This window comes from Calonectris borealis, chromosome 3, assembly GCF_964195595.1.
Source record: "Calonectris borealis chromosome 3, bCalBor7.hap1.2, whole genome shotgun sequence".
NCBI classification, from domain to species: domain Eukaryota; kingdom Metazoa; phylum Chordata; class Aves; order Procellariiformes; family Procellariidae; genus Calonectris; species Calonectris borealis.
In genome coordinates this window covers 97,109,358-97,130,107 of record NC_134314.1, presented here as the reverse complement: position 1 = coordinate 97,130,107, position 20,750 = coordinate 97,109,358, and the positions used below count along the sequence as shown (strand labels likewise).

General features: G+C 40.4%; 2 protein-coding genes across 2 annotated transcripts in view; one reads left to right on the top strand and one right to left on the bottom strand.

Annotated features, from left to right (window-relative positions):
* The window catches only part of BABAM2 (BRISC and BRCA1 A complex member 2), a 182,325-nt gene extending 169,218 nt beyond the window's left edge, over window positions 1–13,107 (bottom strand). Inside the window, exons 1-2 of the mRNA XM_075146831.1 lie at window positions 13,014–13,107; window positions 9,410–9,569 (exon numbers count right to left, since the gene is read on the bottom strand). Coding sequence (XP_075002932.1) covers window positions 9,410–9,537 — 128 coding nt within the window. The 5' untranslated portion in view covers window positions 9,538–9,569; window positions 13,014–13,107. The remainder of the gene's footprint in view (window positions 1–9,409; window positions 9,570–13,013) is intronic.
* Window positions 13,108–13,160: 53 nt separating this feature from the next.
* Window positions 13,161–20,750, top strand: part of RBKS (ribokinase) — a 70,511-nt gene continuing 62,921 nt past the window's right edge. The window contains exon 1 of the mRNA XM_075146832.1: window positions 13,161–13,543. Within this exon, the coding sequence (XP_075002933.1) occupies window positions 13,494–13,543 (50 nt within the window). The 5' untranslated portion in view covers window positions 13,161–13,493. The remainder of the gene's footprint in view (window positions 13,544–20,750) is intronic.

Genomic DNA, 20,750 nt, shown 5'->3' with positions numbered 1-20,750 from the left:
GGTTCTTTGGATATGGAAGTTAGACCAAGCAAGGATCACCACATTTTGAATATAACTCCATAGGTTTCAGTTGCACGTATATTCAAAAGGGTAACTTCAAATTGTGTATTCATATAAAATACTACTGAACTGGAGACACAGCAGAAAGCCTATGAAAAAATAATACCTGAATTAAAATACCAGTAGTTCTCCTATTTCTAGGATTATTTTAGATTAATTACATTAAAGATATGCAATAGACTAAAAAGACAGGAAAATCCTAATCATATACAAAATTACAACAGATCACCCTGTGGAACCGCACCTGCGGAAAACAAGCCCCATGTAGGTGCATGTTACAGTCTCCAAGAAGCCTGGCTCAAGAATCTCTCACCTCTCCTTGTCTTTCTCTAACTTCTGTTCTCATATTAATTACCACAGTTCACAGCCACCTCAATTGTGCTCATACTATTTTCAAGGCTACACCATAAAGCATAAAATTAGTCATCACTCTCTCCATGGTCACATCTAACTATACCTAAAGAAAGCAGTTCCATGTACCCTCTTCTTGGTGACAGTTAAAAAATCCTCTTCTCCCCTGTAAATACTTGTTCTTGCCCTTATAACCCAGTTCACTGTGTGCTCCCAGCACCACAGTAGGAGCTAGACCTGGCTCATCCCTTATCAGACTCACAGGCACAGAAGAACAAGTAGGACCTCCTGCAAGGATGAGACTACTTATGAGCAGAGTCACCTTTGATCCCAGTGAAAAGAGAGCCCGGTCTACCCAAAGTTCCTGTAACTTTGCATCCCCAGTCCATCACAAATGCCTTGATCTGTCTTTATGCCACTTCCAACACCCCATTTACACCCTCAAGTTCTCCTCCTTCCTGCATCTATCTTATAAAACTGAATTTTGCCTATGTGCAACAGGTTAAAACTAAAACATCAAAAGTCACATGGAAGATATTACACCACTTGAAATCTCCGAGGAAATTATTTCTTCTAACTGTCTTCATTGCCTGTAAATGGTTTGCAGTTGGCCTGAAATCATATCCTTTTATAGCATTTAAGTTAAGGCTTATGACTAAGATTTATGGCAGCCTGAAAAACAGGACAGATAGTCAACTATCTATTAGTTCAAAAAATTCTCATTACAGAAGAATTCTTAACAAAGAACATGAAACATTGTACTATTTCCCCCAATGAAAAAAAAAAAAATCCATGGCTGAAGTGCACAATAAATTGTAAACCAACTTTTACTCAAGAGATTGAAACCCACATTCTAGAAGAAGAAGAGGTAGAAAACAGAGAAAGAAATAATGTAAACTGGGAGACATTTTGAAAGGTCACTGGTAACCCTAATTATAAACAAGAATAATCAAAACAAGTTTTTCTATTGAACAAGGAACTGACCACCCAAAGCAGAGCAACAGGTGCTCTGTCACGTTTTGGTTTAAAAATATTATTTCAGTGATGCATAGGAATCTGGGGTTTTTTAGGAAAATATAATTTTCAAGGTTTTTATATCTGGCTTTTTTTGCCTCTTCTCCATAATGGAATTCTGCAATTTCCTTTAATTAACTCAATTTCATTTGGATTCTTTTATCTTACAATAATAAAAAACCTCAGTCCTAGTGGTCTAATTTTATTCTTTCCGCCATATACCACAGATTACAAAGAAAAGAACCTGTGGCCTACACTTCAGAGTGGTTTGCCTCAGACATACCAATTCCCTTCTCTCAGGAAAGACAAAATAAGTATGTTCCCTTTTATCAACTTTTACTTTTCTATGGATTACTTAGGAGGTTTACCTTTAGCTCAAGGATTGAATTCAGTATCTTCAATAAAAATATCAATTTCAAGAGCAAACAAAACTCTGTTCACTTATATATACAGCTCTAAATGCCCGCTTCCAGTTAGATAATAGCTGCTTCAAGGTATGTCTACACTGTGCAGTGCAGTGCCAAGTAAATGCCTAAGCTAAGTATATCAAGAAACAGATTAAAATAGCTCAGGCATAGCACTGTACTGGTGTGGTTATTCTGTTTCCAGTTGAATTTGAGATATTAAACCTACACTGCAAATTCAGTGCTAGACAGAGTTACCCGAATGGTCAGAAAAATTCATTTCTCATCGGTCAGAAGAAAAAGCACCATGACTAATGGTGCAAAAGATCCCAAAGCATTTATAAGGGGCATTTAAAAGGGCAGCAATAGAGAGATGTCAGCCTAAGTGCCAACAAAAGAGACTCTTATGACAATGAAACTTCCCTTTGAAAATTTTTACGCAGGCTTACATAGTGATCCATACGTTAAGAAAAGGCCTGTTCAGTTTTTGATTTCTGACACTGTTAGAGAATGACTGTGTAGTTAGAAAATAGCATACAGATTCTGTTTTCAAAAATCAATGGTTTGTTTCCTTTATTATCACTGACTCACAGAAGTAGTTTACAGAAGTATTCCCATTGAATTCTGTTCGCTGCAATATAAATGTGGCAGAATCAGATCTTCAACACTGTTGCATACCGGTCTGTCAAGATCGAGCCTTTGATCATCCCCTATGCTTTTAAAGCCCCTAAACTCATCAGACAATGATTGCAACAAACAGGCTAGAATAAAAAATCATAATCTTTCGCTTCAGCTTCATTACAAGCATACATTAGCTATTTAATGTTATGCCATGTATGTGTATATGCACACGAGAGAGTCAGGCATACATGAAGTGTAATTGCATACGTAAGGCTGGAAGAATTTACTGACCAGCTATCCAGGAATATATTCCTCTCTACTCAGCAGAAGAATAAAAAAATTAAAAGGCAGTTGTTCTCAGCTTCTGGTGAAAGGTAATGTGCATCCAAGATCCATGGTATGCTAGAGATCTGTCCAGCTTACATTAAACAAATGTTGCATCTGTGTGATGCAAGGGTTTGGAAAAGGGGGAGAAATTGGACCAGGTACCTGATTATTAGATTTTCAGCTATCTTTAAAACAAAAAATAGTGTCTTAGGAATTTTTTCTCCTGCAGTGATGCACAATGCAAAGAAATAAGACAGACGTGTTACAATGGCAGGAAGTCCTGGACAGAGACCTACAATATATTAACATAAGCCCTGGCTTTCAAGGAGTGTTCAATGAGTTACCAAGCTACAGATAGCCAAAACATACATTTAAATACCTTGCTAAGGTATGTCTTTCCAACTGTATTTGGCACATATATTAGTACTACATCATGTGAAGCTCTCTTTAAACAAATTAGAAAAGAAACAGTTGGCACCTGTATCAAATAGTTTCTTTCATTTTTATTAAAGCATAAAACTTGTAGACATTACATTCGGTTTTTTCAAGGTCAGACAAGAGGAAGTCACTCACTGTCCCAGTCTCAAAATACCAGAAAAGACATACTGTGCAGTATCTAAACTGAACAAATCTTAGGAAAATGTATGTAGTCTTTCAAACTAGAGCCCAAGTTACCGCAATTATCTAATACTACCTTTACCTTTTAAAATCCTTTCTTTATTCATAGCACTTGAAACTGACAAACACACTTTCTTCCTGAACAACTTCAAGCATCCTTTTTTAAATTGGTGTAAAAAAAAAAGCCAAACTTTGTGGAGAATATTTACAAAACCATTACCGAATGTATTCACTACACTTAGATCTTTATCAGACAGACATTTTGCTTTGTTTTTTCAACATTCGGAAACAAACGCAGGAGAGCACAATCTTGGAGACAGTCAGTCTTTTTGGACCAGCACAGAAAAATTGCTGTTTGAAGTTCCAAGTGCTGCTCCACAGCAACAACTCTCTTGCATTGTCCCATCAGAGCTTCAGCCTGTTAAATTTTGCTTGAGTGACAACAAGCTACTAATAATACGATTCTTTGTAGTGAAGAAGTATATTTGTTATCAAAAACTGGAATGAAATGACCTACTCTTTGCAAAAGTAATAGTTTATGACTTATCCAATATAACTGTAAAGGATTCGTAAGACCATACCTCTCCTAGAAATGGCCACATCCTTTCAAGTATACATTTTCCTCAGAACATAATTATTTTTAAAACTGCTTTTCATAGTAATAGTGTTCAGAAGAGTGAGACTCAAACTTCATACATAAAGAAAATACATGTTAAAAACCTACCTATAGATACAAATGTGAAGGATGGAATGTGAACTTTCCTCAAGTAACTGAAGTAGAATCTTTCCATTTAAATTAATCAAAAGCAAAAGATCAAGCAAAAGCTTTAAATAACTGCTACAGTATTGTAATAGTATTTCACAGTTAAAAAACAACATTATTTCATGAAACACTCACGTAAAATGCGTATTTACTTTAAAAAGGGAAATGCCCAAAAGAAAAGGAAATACCAAAGCATATTGCAGTCTACTTGATAACACAAAAAAGTAAATCATCACTGCTCACTGGGAAGCAGGGCAATAAAGTTATAAATATCTTATTACAGGTTGATAGTAAATTAGTACATTAAAATCTACTCCAGATAGTACTACATTCTTTTGACCACTCTTTATATAGGTTTCTTTCAGGAATGTAACTAATTGTAAACATTAGTATCAAGCAAAGAGGCAGAAATCAATAGCAAATCAGACAGGTGCAAAGAACAAAATACCAACATGGTTTACAAACCAGTTACACAAAAATTCCATAATTAATCTCCTCATAAATATGGAATAGTATAACCAAACAAGTATGAAATTTAAAATTTTGTTATGAGTGGATATCTAAAAAAAAAATAGAATCTTAATATATGCAGCTTTAAATCACTGTATTCATTTTGAAATTCTGCCTGGTGCAACACATCAAAGTAATTTAAAAAACAAAATAAAGTTTGTTGAGTAAGAACAGGCTTGCAGCATAATTTGAAGCTTGAGCATGGGCCCTGATGAACAGCTGTAGGGAAAAAAAGAGTTCTCAAAGGCAATGACCACCACAGATACGTTTTTCACTACTGTAACACACCACAGGAAAAGCAGCAGCCTCTTAAATAATTGGATTCTACATTATACAATAATTAAACACTCTTCACATAGGAAAATATCCTCTATTTCTAAATCTACCTAATAATCACTTTTCCCTATACAACACCTTTCCCATGGTTATATGTATAAACGTGAAGAAAAATGCCTTAGCCACAATTCAGTTGGTTATGAGTAGTATGGTTATGAATATCTAATTAAGATGGGTCATTATTTCAAAGAGACACCACTGGACATTAACTGAATGATACAACATATGGCATTGACTTAACTGGCAGCAGTATTTTCTTTGGGTCTAGAACGAGGTAATATCCTATGCAAGAGTTAAAATGCTTTGATCCACTCTGTCATCAAAAAGAATGTCTTTTATTAATACAATAGAGACGCTTGCCAGGGTTTTCTTATCATCAGAATCAATGGTGCTAAAGGTGCTATACTTCACATGTGACCTAACACTCAGGTTCTGTTTTTGTTCACTGTGGCACCCTTTTTACAAGAAAGAAGGTAGCAGCTCTGCAGACTCGGCCACCTAACTTTTTATTACTATTTCTATTGAAGAGTTTCCTTCTTTCCTGTCATCCATATTGCTAAGCTCAGTTCAGGGGTACTTCCATACCCTTACTCACTCTGCATCAGCAGCGGCCATATAACTCCTATAAATAAGACTTGATCCTGAAGGTCCTACCCATAGATGTCAATGTATGTAAGTGTCTGATGAGACTGGTACTGTCTAATAAGTTTGTAAAACACACAGACATTATGGAACTGTAACATATTATTATAAAACATTTACATACTCAAAGACTGCAAAACAATAGATTTCCTTACTATGACATATTTCCCTCCCACACTTGCAAGCAAAGCAAATTAACATATCAGCCTACTTCATAATTTTAATCTAACATCAGCTCTTTAATGCAGTTTATAAAACACAACAAAACTAAGTAGTCAATCTTAGCAGTAAGTTAGAACAAGTGCAAAGTAAGTTCCTTACTAAAACCATCTGACATATGGATTGATTTTTCAAGTAATTAAAGGCTTAATACGTTTGCCATTTACAAATCAAAATCAACTGACATGATAGGCTAGAAATCTGGAACTTGATCTTGCACTGGTGAAATAAAAGGGAAATTCCTTCAACTTTTGAGTTGAGAATGTCAAAATCAAGGCTCTGAATGGGTAAGGCCTTGGATATATTACTGTATTCATATGTTACCATTATTCCCTGTTAACCACAGCTCCAGTTTCTAAAACCTAAGAAATGAGAATGGATGGATCTCCAGTTTGAACATTTTGTTTTGTTACACACTGTAAAGCACTGGTTCGTCAGGGAAGCGGAGTAACTACAGTAACCCCTAATTTTCTATCAGAGTAACAGCATGGTACATGACAGTGGAGCAGCCATGCAGCTCCTTCCCTTGATCCAGAAGCTTCCAGATGCTTCTGTTTTCAAAGTTAATAGCTATTGAGATGATTACCTTAAGTATTTTAACATCTTAAAGGTTATAGTAAAATTGTGTTTATTTTATTCTTAAAAATCTTCCACACAACACACCAATTAAAGCATAACATATTTGCATGTTCTGTAATAAACTCAAGCTAGGCTATGGAAGAGGTGTGTTTACAGCCCCTTTCATGTGTCCGTAAATGTACAACCACTACCCAAAAGCAAAGTTTCTGAACTGATAGTACTTATAAATGGTCATATTCATTTGAGATCAAGAACTGTTTTTTATTTAACTTCAAACATTTAATCTACCTCTTCCTCACGTTCCTGTTCCACTTTTTAAGTTTAAAGCCTGATTCAGCCCCATTAAAACTGAAAGGAGTTTTGCAATTAATGACCTGAACCCCATTACTCTAACAACTCTTCTCCTCGTTTTCCTCCTGTTTACGTCCAACCTCTATGTCCTTATACTTTTGTTTCTTCATGCGGATATCACCTACATTTGTCTCTGCCTGCTATTTCCTCTGCATTGTCAATTTTCTTTTTAAAAAAGCTTAAAAAAAGTGAAAGTATACAGGGGTTTGAATAAACTCGTGATGTGAGGATAGGGGAGGAGAGTAGACCAATGGTTTTCAACCCATTTTTGGACTCTCAGAGCCCTACAAAGTTTTCCTTTAGAGGCAGTATCCAGCAACAAATTTCAATCTACTGTCAATACGGTGGGTTGGGGATTTTGTTATTAATCAACTGACATGCGCCTCTCAAAAACAGTCTGTGGAGTCCCAAAGGCTCCTACATGAAAGGTTAAAGACCACTGAACTAGAACTTGAGTTATGGAAGGGACTTCTCTGTAATTGCGATGCACCCATCTTATGTTAAGTAATTTTACACTGTTTACCTGTTCAGCAACATCATAGAGCACTAAATCACAAGGAACTTCGTATTTCCACACTGATGCGTAAATTTGAAACTTTCTATTATAAATAAGCTAACAATGATTTATTTGTAACAAACAACAAAAATCCTTCCTAAAAATTCACATGTATGAAATTTACATTTCAAAGAAATTTCAAGCAATTGCTAATAAATCCTGTTTAGAGTAATGCTTTTAAGAAACTTATTTGTATAAAAAAAAAAAACACTTAAAAAATAATTCTTAGCTAAATGCAGAATCTTGATTATCCCAACTCCAGCTCATAATAACCTCAAGCCATAAAAAAAGTCTCAACATAGAGAATGAGGTTCATTCTATGTTCCAGAACAAGAAAAAAAAAATATTGCTAGCACTTGCAGATAGCTGAGCCTGTACCTTTAAGCAAGATATGGGACAACCTCTGTCAGGGGCTGTACTTGTGTGTAGACTCCATGTCCAACACAGTTACTACACAATTTGAATCACTGGGTTTGGGAGACAGGTGCTGTTGGGGGCATTTTTTAGTTTTTTAAAGAATAAACTCTTGGAAGACATTCAGGATTTCTCAAAGCAAATTCAAGATCTTCTTGGTAAGATCACTGGCCGAAAACTTTAGATGCTTATAAAAAATACCTCTGAAAAGAGTCAGCTAGAAAACATTACTTTATATTATTTTAATCTATCACTTTAAAGGCATGAAGCATAAGCATTCAGTGGGCAGAGAGCAAAACCCTCATCTACCTCCCGACAAGCTGATACCTTCATGACCAGACTACAGTTGTGTATTCTGCCTTTTTTCGTATTGCCTTCTCTCAGATTCAATAGGAGAAATGTAAGATAGCTCCCATCTCAGCCTTCCTAGAAGACTAGTTCAAGAGAAAGCAAGGTCTAGCATGAAGTAATAGCAGCAGATGCATAACTGCTTAGCTTGTCTCACAACTTGCAAGCCTAAGTGCCAAGCAGACAATACTGATAACAAAATCATAGCTTCTTGGACCTCCAAGTAAATCTGTACTCTGTCATAGCACCTTACAGGGAGGGAATGGTTTCTTTCAAACTAACCCTAGAATTCACACCTCCTTCCTGAAAAGGCATTGTAACTACCAGAAAAGTACCTCCCAAACTCCCCATGAAACCATAATAAAGCAGCCTACAGAAGCATATTAAACAAAGTTTTCAGCAGAACTAAATTTTAAACAACAGTGGTTTATGATGGTTCTCAAGACCTATTGGCTTACGCTATCATTTAAAATTATACACAAAGCAGTAGTTTGTACAAAAGTAGTGATTTAGACACCTTAAGCTAAAGTAGTTTCAGGCTCTGAACTCCGTGTCAAATAAATACCGAATCGGGGATGCCGTTAGATGCCCAACTCTAAAAAGAATAAAGCAATTTCTGACATGTCTCATCTTAAGTATTCCTTTATCAGCCACCTTGGGAATCCCCCCTCTCTGCACAATGCCTAAAGTAAACTCTACTTTTAGCATTTCACTTCCCCCATGTATTATTCACAGAGGTTACACACCAGAGTCCCTTTGGACATGTGGATCCCAAACTTTATTACTAACTGAAAACCATCATGAACCCTTCTGGAATTAAAAATAAAAGGAGTAGCTTGGCCTATTTCAAATGCTTGGCCCTACAGCCACTTGACGTACTGATCTTAAGGGAAGTCAGATAGAGGAAAAGTTAATTTTTTTTCATATTTAGCATATGCATGACTACAGGTAAGGTCACACAAATTTATCTTCAAGTTTTTAATTTACAGAAAAGATCCAGTAAGCAAGCGATAAACAAGAGGAAGAAGTGTTTATAACTATCTCACTGCTGAAAAACAGCACTATCAAGTGGCAGCAATGAAAGTGTTTTAACAAGATTATTATTGCCAACAAAATGACAAATTAAGTTTCCCAAACTACAAAACGGTAGTAAGACAAAAAATAATCTAGCTAGTATGTAAGCTCCAGATATATTGGAAGTGCTTAAATACACACAGACCTAGTAAAATTTAGTCCTGAAAAGACATCTTAACTGTGAGGGGTTGGGTATTCTTTTCGGATATGGAACTCACTTACCCAGATTTCAAGTCTGTAATCCGTAAACAATTAGTAGCATCCAGTCCTACTTTTCCATTTCTGACCACACTGGAAATGAAGGGTGAGAGCGCTGGAGAAATTCTGTTCAAGGCAACTTCAGGTGACATTTTAGTATGTTCCTCTTTCCTTTTGTCTTGAACTGCACAGGGATGGGGCAGGGGGATGGGGGGGGGGGGAGAAAATATAAAAAAAAATCCTACTTATTTGATGTAAATTCACATGCACTCTGCAACCATCAAAGGAAAAAAGCTAAGCACGCAAACGATCAGGAATGTAGAGTAACTGAAGTGTGTACAGGTTTATAAAGAAAAAATAAACACAGGTAATTTTTTTCCTCCTACCTCTGCAACATTCAATGAAACCCGTTTATTCAATGTCAACATAAAAACAGACTTATGTCCTAAGGACATAAGCCTATGTCCTAGGCTCCTTTAATTAAGAGCCTACCCCTACGAGGAAGAGAAATAAAATTGAGGGCCATTCTGACACTTCACAGCCTAGCCCTTCTTCTGAGCATTTCCATTAGGAGTCTATAATTGACAAGCCGTATTTGTTCTGCTTCCACTGAAATCAATGGAACTTACATTACTGATTGCAATGGGACCAAGGGTTTGACTATCTCTCTGTATTCTCATTTGTCATTTCTAATACCACTAGTGTAACCATAATCCGTATTACTTTTACATTACTTCATCAGGTAGCTATTTACAGCATTTCACGATGCCTTTTAATGGCTAACACTGCTTTTCTTTCAACGGTATCACCACACTGGTTCATTTTCATTCACAAAACAGATCAGGAAGCTGTTGCACACACATTTTAAGCACAGCTTTTTCAGAAGTGCTTGCAATTGCATGACCTTATGCTAAATCAGTTAGGCCACTAAGTTAGCACACTTCAAGAACCTGCTGCTTTTTAGCTGAAATGCAGAAACTGAGCATGCACACATTTTAACTCACTGCACCACAAAAAGGCTAGAGAATGTGGACAACAACAGATTGTGGTAGGAGAAGTGGGAGAAAAGAAGGGTAAGTAACCTCTTAAAATGCTAACAACATATTCGATGATATTCTTAGGCACAGAGTTCCATCTGAAAATTAACGGAACTTCACAGTTTTAGAAAAGAAAGCCGTAAATGACTCAAGGTAACATAAATATGGACACTGACAAGCAGGGCAGCAGAGCTCACACTTAAAATCTGACCATTAGAAGATATTTTTAAAAACAACCATTTAATTGGAAAACACCAATACATACTGTATTTACCTCCTTGCAAAATGCTGCATATGGACTGCTGTATTAATAAGTGTTCTATAAAGAGAGTGTGAACAACTCAAGGCAATAGTTGCAATTTTCTGTTGTTTCTAACGCTCAGTTTACAAGCATTAGTTGGTAACTAATGGATATTCTACAAACTGATAATTCCCTGTAACTGGTAGCAACGTTAAAGTTACACATTTTGTTCTCATGAAAGTCACACACACTGAAATAGTATGAAGCAATGTTCAAGAAAGAGTATTCATCCTAGCTATTCGGAATGTATCTGAATAAAGCAAAGGCCAGGCACTTTAAGGCAAACAAAAAGACTAATAAAGTAAGACTTCCTAAAAACAGTAATTATCTTTAATATACTTGTTCTTACATTTTATGGCAGCAACGAAGCTGAAAACTAAATATCCATGTCCTAACAACCAACATGTTCTCTTGACATATATGATTTGCCGTAATTGACAATGGGCAACAACTTAAGTTTGCTTGGAAAACACCTACAGCAATTTAAGATGCTACCTCCTGTTTGTTACGTTTCTACCAAAAATTACTGCCTACTCACCCTTATTCTTCCCCAGAGGAACTGAGAGAAGAGAACACAAGCCCATACTTGACCTATTTCAACGCAAAGTCCAATGGCTTAGATTGAACAGCTAATAAAAATGAGTTTAAACTAAAATGATACTTTGCACAAGAGGGGCTAAAACAGGGCACATATTTCAGTCTGCCAGCTCTGCTGCAAAGTAGTTTCAAGCAGAGGGGCAGCTGGACTGATGAAGTTAAGAACTTCTTAAACCATGAGAAACATGCTGAAAAACAAGCTATCCTTCTAGCAATCTTAAAGGTATACACAAAGATCTCAGAATCGGTTCTGATAACGACACGTTTTAAGGGGACTCTGCTATGAGGGTAGAATTGTGAGACATAAGAGATACATGTCGTGATCAAAGTTGAACAGATGCACCTTCCAAAATGAACTGCAGGATGAGATTCCTTATCTTTTTGTTAATAAAATACGCAGATATTGTCAAAACAAGATGTAAATGACTGTTAGGCATTTTTCCTGGTTTTATTGCATCATTTCTTTAAGATCCACAATACTTTCTATATAACAAACCAGATACACAATGCTTAAAGGGTCACTGTCAATTAAACTCACCGATTTATTTTGTAAACAAAGGTCTTTACAAACTATAACACAATTAGTACTGTTTTCGTAAGTCTCAGTTGTCATATACCTATTTTTCCGCAGCTTAATTTTCCCACAGTACTGGAAACTGAACACAAACAAACTCAAGGGAATTAACAAAAACAAAATTCACTAGACTGTTTCCCTCCCAAAACAAAACGTGAAAGAAGTAAACAAACTAATAGTTGAATCCTTTTAGATTCAGCAGCCTATCATTATGACTTCAAGCAAGTGTAACATATGCTTCACAGTAACCATAAAATCCCAGGCACTGCTTCGGGCACCGGAGAGTGTCTGGATGCGAGGCACTGTTCCTCGACCACCGGTAATAACGTTACGGGCACTAAGTGAAGCCGCAAGAAGGCAACGGTGAATATTGCGATGGAGGCCTTGAAGTGCGAGGGAACCTTTCCTGTCTAAACCCCCTCGGCTGTGCTGTCGACAGTCTGGTTTTGTGGTTTTCACTTTGAGAGTGGCAGTAACGGGTGCCTGAGTGCGGGGTAAGAGGGGACCCACGACCACCGCCACCTCCTGCCACCGTGCCCCAACACTCCCCCGCCTGCCAGCCCAGAACGCAATCGGCAACGTGGATCTGCAGAACCGCGGGTAAACCCCCACGTCCCCTCAGCCGTGGCACGGGAAAACGCACACCGGACTGTGCCCCGCCAAGCCCCGCTCCCTCCCCAGCCGGGCCCTGGCTGCCGCCTCACCGCCCCCGCCTCAGCGAGGCTCTCTCGGCCACGTGCCGGCGCGACGAGCCGGGGCCGCCCCGTGCGAAGGCGGCGGGCCCGTCACCCGAGGCGCTGCGTGCCGCCCCGCCCCGCCACGGCGGCGGCGCCCGGGAGCGGGCCGGGCGACCGCCGGGCGGTGCTTAGGCCAGCCGTCGCCCTGGGCCGCACCGGCCCCCGCGCCGCCTCCTGGCCAGCTCCTCCCGAGCCGGGCCTGCAGCCTCCGGCGCCGGGTCCCCCCTCACCTCAAGCGCCCCGGGGCTGGCGGAGGGGGCGGGGGCCGGGGCAGAAACCAGCCAGCCAGCCAGCCCGCCCGCCGCGCCGCTCCCCCGGGGCCGGCAGGGGCGCTGCTCCCGCCCGCCCGCCCCTCCCCGGCCCGTCCCGGGCCCCGCCATACCTACGGCGGCCAGAACACAGCCGCTTAGCAACGGCCGCGGCCACGCGCCCGTCCCGTCCACCCGCGCCCGGCGTGCGCGCTCCCGCCCCGCCGCGCGGCGTGCGCGCCCCCGCTGCCGCCGCTCTCTGGGCCGGAGGGGTCTTCCCTGGCCTCGATATTGGCGGCCGCCGCAGTGCCTGGGTGGAGTGTCTCGCCGCACAGGCGTGGGGCTGCGCTTTCGTCGCGGCCGGAGCGGGGCGGTGGAGAGGGGAAGGAGGGGAGGGGGCGGCCTTGACAGCAGGCGTTCGCCAGGGGCACCCCTCCCGGCCGAAGGCCCCTGCGGGCCGGCCGCCGCCACCTCCCCCGCCCGTCGCCCGTGGCAACAGGCGAAGCCGCCGCGGCGGCGGCGGGGCCTGGCGCGAAGGTCGGGTCCGGGGTCCAAGGCCCGGGCAGCGCCTTGGCCGGGCTGCAGGGTTTGGGGCTGCCCCGTCCCCGGGCGCCATGGCCGCTGAGGTGGTGGTTGTGGGATCCTGTATGACCGACCTGGTCAGGTTAGTACCCGGGGGGGCTCCCGCAGGCCGGCAGGCCCCGGCGCGGGGCCGGTTTCCTGCCGTCACCGGACGGAGGGGCCCCGAGGTCAAGGGAGCGCAGGGCGTCACGGTGCCCGGGGCAGAGCAGAGGCTCTCTGCGCCTCCCAGGGGCAGGCTGGGCCGGGATGCACCCCACCCCTCTTGCCCTGGGCCGAGGAAAGCGGGTGTCACGTCTCTCGCCAGGCCGGGACAGGAGAAGTGGGGTCGGCGCCAGGTGCGGCGGCGCGGAGCTCTCGGCCCTGGGCAGAGGGAACCGAGGCGAGGAGTTGGCTGCGGCAGTGGCAGGGGGAAGGAGCAGAGCCGCCGGTGGGGGCGGCTGGGCCCGGGTGATGTCAGCCCTGCAAATAATACTTTGAAAGAAGGCTGTGGGAACGGGGAGAAGTTCGAACGTGTTGTCTGCTGGAGCTGTGATCAGCTGTCTGTAACTTTAGGGAGAAGAGAGACTTGGGTTTGTGTTTTCAGCTGCACTAGGTGGCTCGGCGTTAGCCTTGCCAGAAAAGCAGCATTTCATAGTAACACGCATGGGAAATCGTGAACTCTGATACTCTTTATCAGCAGAGGAGTTTGAGACGATTTTATGAAGGTAAATAAAGCTGGTCAACTGTAACACGTTTTCAGTTCAAAGCACTTGTCTCCACTAGAAAAGCGAGAAAGAAAGCTTAATATTGCAAAGAAACTGAAGTTAGCTCCATGAAAAAGTAGGTTATAAGTTGATTACTTGCAGACAACATTTTATGTGACACACTGAAAGAAAAGAGAGAGAGAGAGAGAGAGAGAGGAGGCCTCGCAAGCTATTCATATCCAAACAGATCGAGAAGTGGAAATAGGAAACCCTCAAAAATTTAGCACCTCTGCACCCCAAAGCTGGTTTTTAAACTTTTAAATCCTTTTTTAAATAAATGTCTTAATTCCTTTTTATTAATTTTCTGGACATTTTACTTTTAGAATTAGGTATTTGGGTCTCATTGTCATTTTTTTTTGTACATAAGTAAGGTTTGGAAACTTCTTTTAAAAATTACAGAAGTTCATGAAAGCTCTTGGTTCCAGCAGCCTGGGTTTTATGGGGAATACTAAATATCAGAAGAATTCACGCAAAATTGCAAGAGTTGGCAACAATGCCAATACTAACCTACGCTGGCTGACCTTGTCAGCCCCAGTAAATTTGCAAATCAGTCTTTGATTTGCACTCTTTTAAACACATCTGTTTTTAAACTACATGTGCAGACTTGGTTAAAATAGGGTTTGGAAGTATATGTATCTGGACTGCATCAGCTTGTCCTGCTGGGAATTCTGTAGTGAAAAACACAATTCCTCAATCTGAATCAGCAGACAATTATATCAAAGCCTGTGGGTCAAGAAAGTGTAGAATACATGATTAGAAGAATATGCTGAGGAGTAAGTACAGTTTAGGCATAGGCATGTGTTGCAGAAACGATGAAAACCCTTAAATAATCATAGAACCTGTGTCAGAAAGATTTAATGCTTTATGTAATCTGCAGAACATGCTGGCAGCTTTCCAAGAAGAATAGTTGTCTTGTAAGTCAGAGTAAGATCTTGTAGAAATGATCTTGACGTTATGTGTGAATGAGCTATCAGATGCTTGTGACGTTATATTGAAATATAAAACATGGTGTTCTAACCTCAAGACGTTCCTTTTCCTGTCTCTCTAAAATGTGGGGAAAAAAATCATCAAAAAATTGTCTACCAGTTTAAGCACTGCTGACAGCCGCAGCTTTGGACTTTTTCTCTACACTTAAACAACAAACAAAAAAGAAAACTCCATTTTTTTTGGCTGCAAGTTTGTTATGATAGAAATAGTCATTTATTTGAAGCCATATTAACTGGCCATATTGTAATCAGAGATTAAATCATGGGTTGTAGCCATAGATGCTGTTACACTGAGATTAAGTGATTGAAGAAAAGCCATTTCACTTTTCAGTCAGCTGAGCGGGTTTCTTGAATTGTACAAATGCTATCCCAAGAATGTATCTGACTCACCATTATTAGCCTCTACTTTAAGGAGCAGTGAAGGGCTTTTTATTAGTGATAAGCTAATGTACTTCAACTGAAAAAGAAGGGACAGCCTCATTTTTTTCTGTTACTAGCACAGGACTTCAGGCACTTAATAAAATAAGAAAAAGAGTGGGTTTAAATTTAGCTGGCAAGAGTTTAATCTGACTGAAATCTCCATGTAGTACCCATGTAGATGTAGCTGAAATGTAGCCTGTGTTACAGAAATCATGGTAAAATTACTGGAAAATGCTAAACTGTAGGCTGGGATGCACCTAGGTGGAGAGCAAAGCTATGAAATAGGGAACGATAAGCAAGCTTTATTAAATGTGGCAAAAACTGGCAGGTTAGGATTAGGATTGATGCCAGGAGGGTATCCTTTGACTATCTTTATATCTGGGATTTAGAGGGGGCTGTATATTCCAGGTTTATTTGCTAGGGTTCATTTCAGCAGGGATGAAAGAGCATCAGGTTTTTGCGAGTTTGCCATTTATGCTGATGTTTCAATTTGTAAAAGACATGGACAGCAGTGATCATGTTAAATGCCTGTCTATCACCCTTTTGGAGGAGACTGAATAAACTAAATTAGGAGTGAGAGTCACGCAAAGGAGGTCAGACACATTTTTGGACGCATTGTGTTTGATAGGCCTATTCACCACTCAACACTAAAGCCTATATTTCCTAGAAGATAATCATATTGATTGAGACTCTGCCAGAGCTAGACAATGCTATGTTATAACTCAAACTGATAAAATACCATTTTGGCCCTTTAGAAGACAATCTTGGCCCTCTGTCTGGAAAGCTAGAAGCTCAGAGTGGCAGACACTAAATGGTAAACATTCCCAGGTCTGTAGAGGCAAGGTACTGAAAATCAGAAAGATAAGCTTCAAGCTACCATTGGACATATGGTAGCCAGATTCACCACTAAACAAAAGTTAGCACATAATGTTTTTACTCAATACAGTAAACTAATGATTTAAAGAAGTGTAACCTCTGTGTGAAATGGAAATGTACAATTTGAAATTTGCTATGTCTTACGTAATGACTGAGAAGGAAAACGACGGGGACCTTATGTTGAAGACAGTATTCAGATGTAATTTTGGGAAATAATCAAATTCAGAAGAAAGGGTAGTGTGCCTTAAAATTCTTTTAAAGGGAAGGGGCCCAGTGGTTTTCTTTTAAAACACTGTTCTCATTGGAAATTCTTTTCTCATTGTCCTGTAGCGCTGCAGTGGCAGAATGTGGGTTTTCTAAAGTGAATTTAGTATAATCAAAACAACCTCACGTACATACATGCAGTAAACCACACTCTTTTGCCTTAATAGGACCAGGAACAAAACATATTTGTGGTCACAATCACAATCAACACTTCATTGGCAATAGCAGGCAATAGTAGTAGAAAACAAAAACAGCATTATTCTATATGATCTAGATATCAAACCAGATGGGTACCATCCATAGTATTATTTAAACAGTTTCTGTTCTGACTCATATTTGCAGACTGGTCGTGGCATTGGCATTTTAATTCATATTAAATCAGGACAAGACTAAACATATAAACCAATGAGAGTCAGACACACTAAAACAATTAGAATAAACAGGAGAAACTTTGGCATGGCAATTGAAAACAGCAGAAGCAAAGAACAAAATGTAAGATGGAAAAACAGTCTTTGGATAGTCACAACAGCAACAGTTTTTCACTTTAACTCAAGAGAATGAGCCCACAGTCCAAATACTGGAAAACTGTGTTTGTTAGGATGTTCAGAATTTGAAGTCTTAGTTTTCTGTGGACCTCCTTCCTTCCTTCAGGTTGCTTCATTCCCTGTAGGGAGTAGAACTAAAAGTTCTGCTTCCAGACCCCTGTTGTAACAACCGTCTTCAATAATTATTACAAGTAGTAAACTGATTAACTGAAAGCATTCAGCAAGAGAAGACAGACATGGCAGAGAAAGCATTGAGCTACAAACTAGTATGTTGCCAGACTGGAGTGGACAGTGGTGACAAATGCACATCTGGAATTAACATCTCAGAGTCGCCTGATGGACGCATCGAATCATCTTCGCTAACCGAGCACAATCTCTGCTTGTGCAAAATGGCAAAGGTATCTTCATTAGTGAGATTCTACATCTTCCTCTTAAGGAAGTGCTTCCTCTTGTCAGCTGAAGTGCTGAAATGGCTCATTGGCTAATTGGAAATGTCCATGATCCAAAGCTATGTCTGTACTTTCTTTTTTAAAGTGCAATATTTGGGACAATGATTTCAGGCTTTTTTTTGTGGGAATATGGAAAGGAATTTTCTTATGTTTCTTTTGAGCGAGCAGAGAAAGTCTCACATATGACTTAATTTTCTTCTTTGCTTCGTTTCCAGGTCTTTCACATGTGTTCTCATTTCCACCATTTTTCATGCATGCATAGTCACCAAGTTTCAACGTTTTTTCTTGCTTTAATGTTTTTTTCTGCTCTTCAGCTTCTCCTAGCAGCAGAGAAAAGTGTTCTAGAATCCTTCAAATCCATTTCATTTGTGTTTTTGTTTTTATCTGTAATGCTTCCCCTGCAGCAGCCACTCCTCATTCTAGTCAATCTGCCATTGCCAGCAGCATGGGAAAGCACAACTGTGAAGGAATACAAGCTTAGTCCAGTTGAGGAAATTAATCTTTTGGATCCAGAGAAAGGCATCAAGGCATGAGAGAATGTGTCATCTGTGAATTGTTTAGTTTATGTAATAGTGAAAAATCTGGGCTTGATTTCAGAGCTTGTACTATTCCCTTGTCTTCTTCTCTGACCTAGCAAAGTTTGGGTGTATAGTAAACGCAGGATGCGCAGGCTCAGTGTTTTGTTGTTCTGCCCTGATTTTAGAGGACCTAAATGTGGTTTAGAGAAACTCCCCTTTGCCTTCTCTTGCCTGGCAGGAAGAAAACTTTGTCTTGGGGGCCCAAAAAGAAAAACGGGATAAAAATCAAGTTGATGAAATCCTCAGCAATGGAATTCAGTAAGAAAATTGAGTTCTGTTCATATACAGCTTTTGAATATCTGTAGTGGCCCAGACACTGCTTCTCTGATGTGGGGCCTGATCCAAGCTCATTCATGTCAAAAGAAGCTTTTCACTGCTGTAATCTGTCATTAAATTGTTGTTCCCCTGCAAAATCTGAGTGATCAGTTTATTTTAGGGTAAGACACAGTTTAATGTTTTAGTGTGTTAAAAGTATTTGGTGTTATACTCCAGACCTGAAAAGCTTCCAACAAAGTTCCTCTGACAAAAAATGTCAAAATATTGATGAGGGAAAAAGGAGGGAAAATGTCTGGTACGGTGTTTCTTAAATTCACACAAAATAACGAGGGCAAGGCCACCAATGACTTTTTTTTAACCCGTTACAAGAGCTGCATTTGCAACCAAGGTTATGAACCCCAAGCAAGAGACAGTACGCCATTGATCCCAGCTGGCACTTTCTGAAAGGAACTGTTGTTTGTGCAACAGAGGATGCTGTGCGTCCTCTCTGAGAAGGACTGGTGGTGCTAGAACACCTGCTCAACACTTGTCTTTGGCTCTTATCCATGAAAACTTTTTTTTCCCCTTCCTAAATGGAAATGTGGAAGTTTTAAAAGTCTTGGGAAATATGAATGTGAAACTGCTCACACAATGTCTTTTAACTTAAGCACAACAAAAGTGTTGCCTTCTGGATTGTATTTAATTGAAATCTCCCTGCCCTTTCATTTGGTGTCTTCATTTTGTGTCCCAAGCTACTGTGTACTGTAATTAGGTGCTGTTTTTCCTTCCAGAAGCAATTCCATTTCAGCAGTAACTAATACGACTCTTGTTTTTTAGACTTGTTTATCTAGTTCAGTTTTAATAGTATGTATTTAGTAGTGCTTTTTACCTAAAGAATAGCCCTTGTGGTACTACAGTCAGGCCTGTACTACATGAATGCCATAGCTGAAGTAATTTTTTTGGCTTCCCAGTAACCAAGAGGTAGCACTGTTTGTCCTACTATGCATTTGGAAAACATTTTGGAGTTGGAGGAGGGGAAGAAGGGCAGTTTGCTTTGTAAAAAGATAGGAAAAAGGTAAAGAGAAATTGGAGGAAGGTATTAAAAAGGGCAAAAATAATAGGAAAGACATAAGGTTTTAATGCAGAAAGTGTGAAGAGTCTATGGAGTTGAGGTTGAGATAAAAGGGCAGGGAAACTACAATCTTAACAGCTCCTCAGCTGTCCAGAGGCCCCCTGTTTTTCTGCTTCTCTTTCTGCCAGCTCTGGCTGCCTGCTTGCTTTCTGCAGTTTTCTCACATGGCTGCATGGCAAGGTTCAGGGAAAAGCTTGTTTTAGTCCTGCTATCTTCTCCCAGCACTAGCATTTTGGGAGATACAGCACCCAGTAGGTCCTCTGTTACCTCCTCCTTCCCATGAATGAGTTCCCAGCTGTCTGCTTCTGTTCCTACCAGCTGCAGTGTCTGGTCTGTTTAAGTTTGTAAATTGCTTTGAGATCCTTCAAGATGAAAGGTTCTACTTAAGTGAGATCATTATCGCCTTCTACATTTCTCCACTCCCTGTTCTCAGCTCAAGCTTCTTGTCTCATCTCAACTTGGGGTCCCGCACAGTACTCGACATTCCCAGCTCACGGCAACACAAAGCATACATAGAAATTTCAACTTTGAATCCTTGGGTTGTTTGACGCCCCTCAGAGTACTTAAAAGCTGAAGGTTAGATATATGTATTTTTCCTGAGCCGATGCCAAAATACTTAGCACTTGCCACACTGAGATCGTACTTCTGCATTTGCGTCTGACTTCATGTTATTTTGTGTGCTTCAAGAGACTGTATAGTTCTCTTCCTCCCACTTCTGAAGTACTTACTCATTCTAGGAAGCATTCCAGCTACAATGTTGTTCTATGATCCTGCACTATATTCTTATAGCCATACTTTGTTCATGTTCTTGTGGTTAAACTGTAAGCCTGTCAGGGCAGGGATTTCACTCCTGTCTGGTGTAGTGAACTTACAGAGGGGAACCCTGACAGGAGTTCGGAGGACTCTCTCTGTTCAAAGACTCATAGGCACTAATATGGTGTTTGGACAGGAGAACCTCTTTTCTGTTCAGCTGCGTGTCTAGCTGTTGTCTTCATCTTCCATATTTTAACTGTCTAGTAAGAGTTTTTTCACTGTATAGTA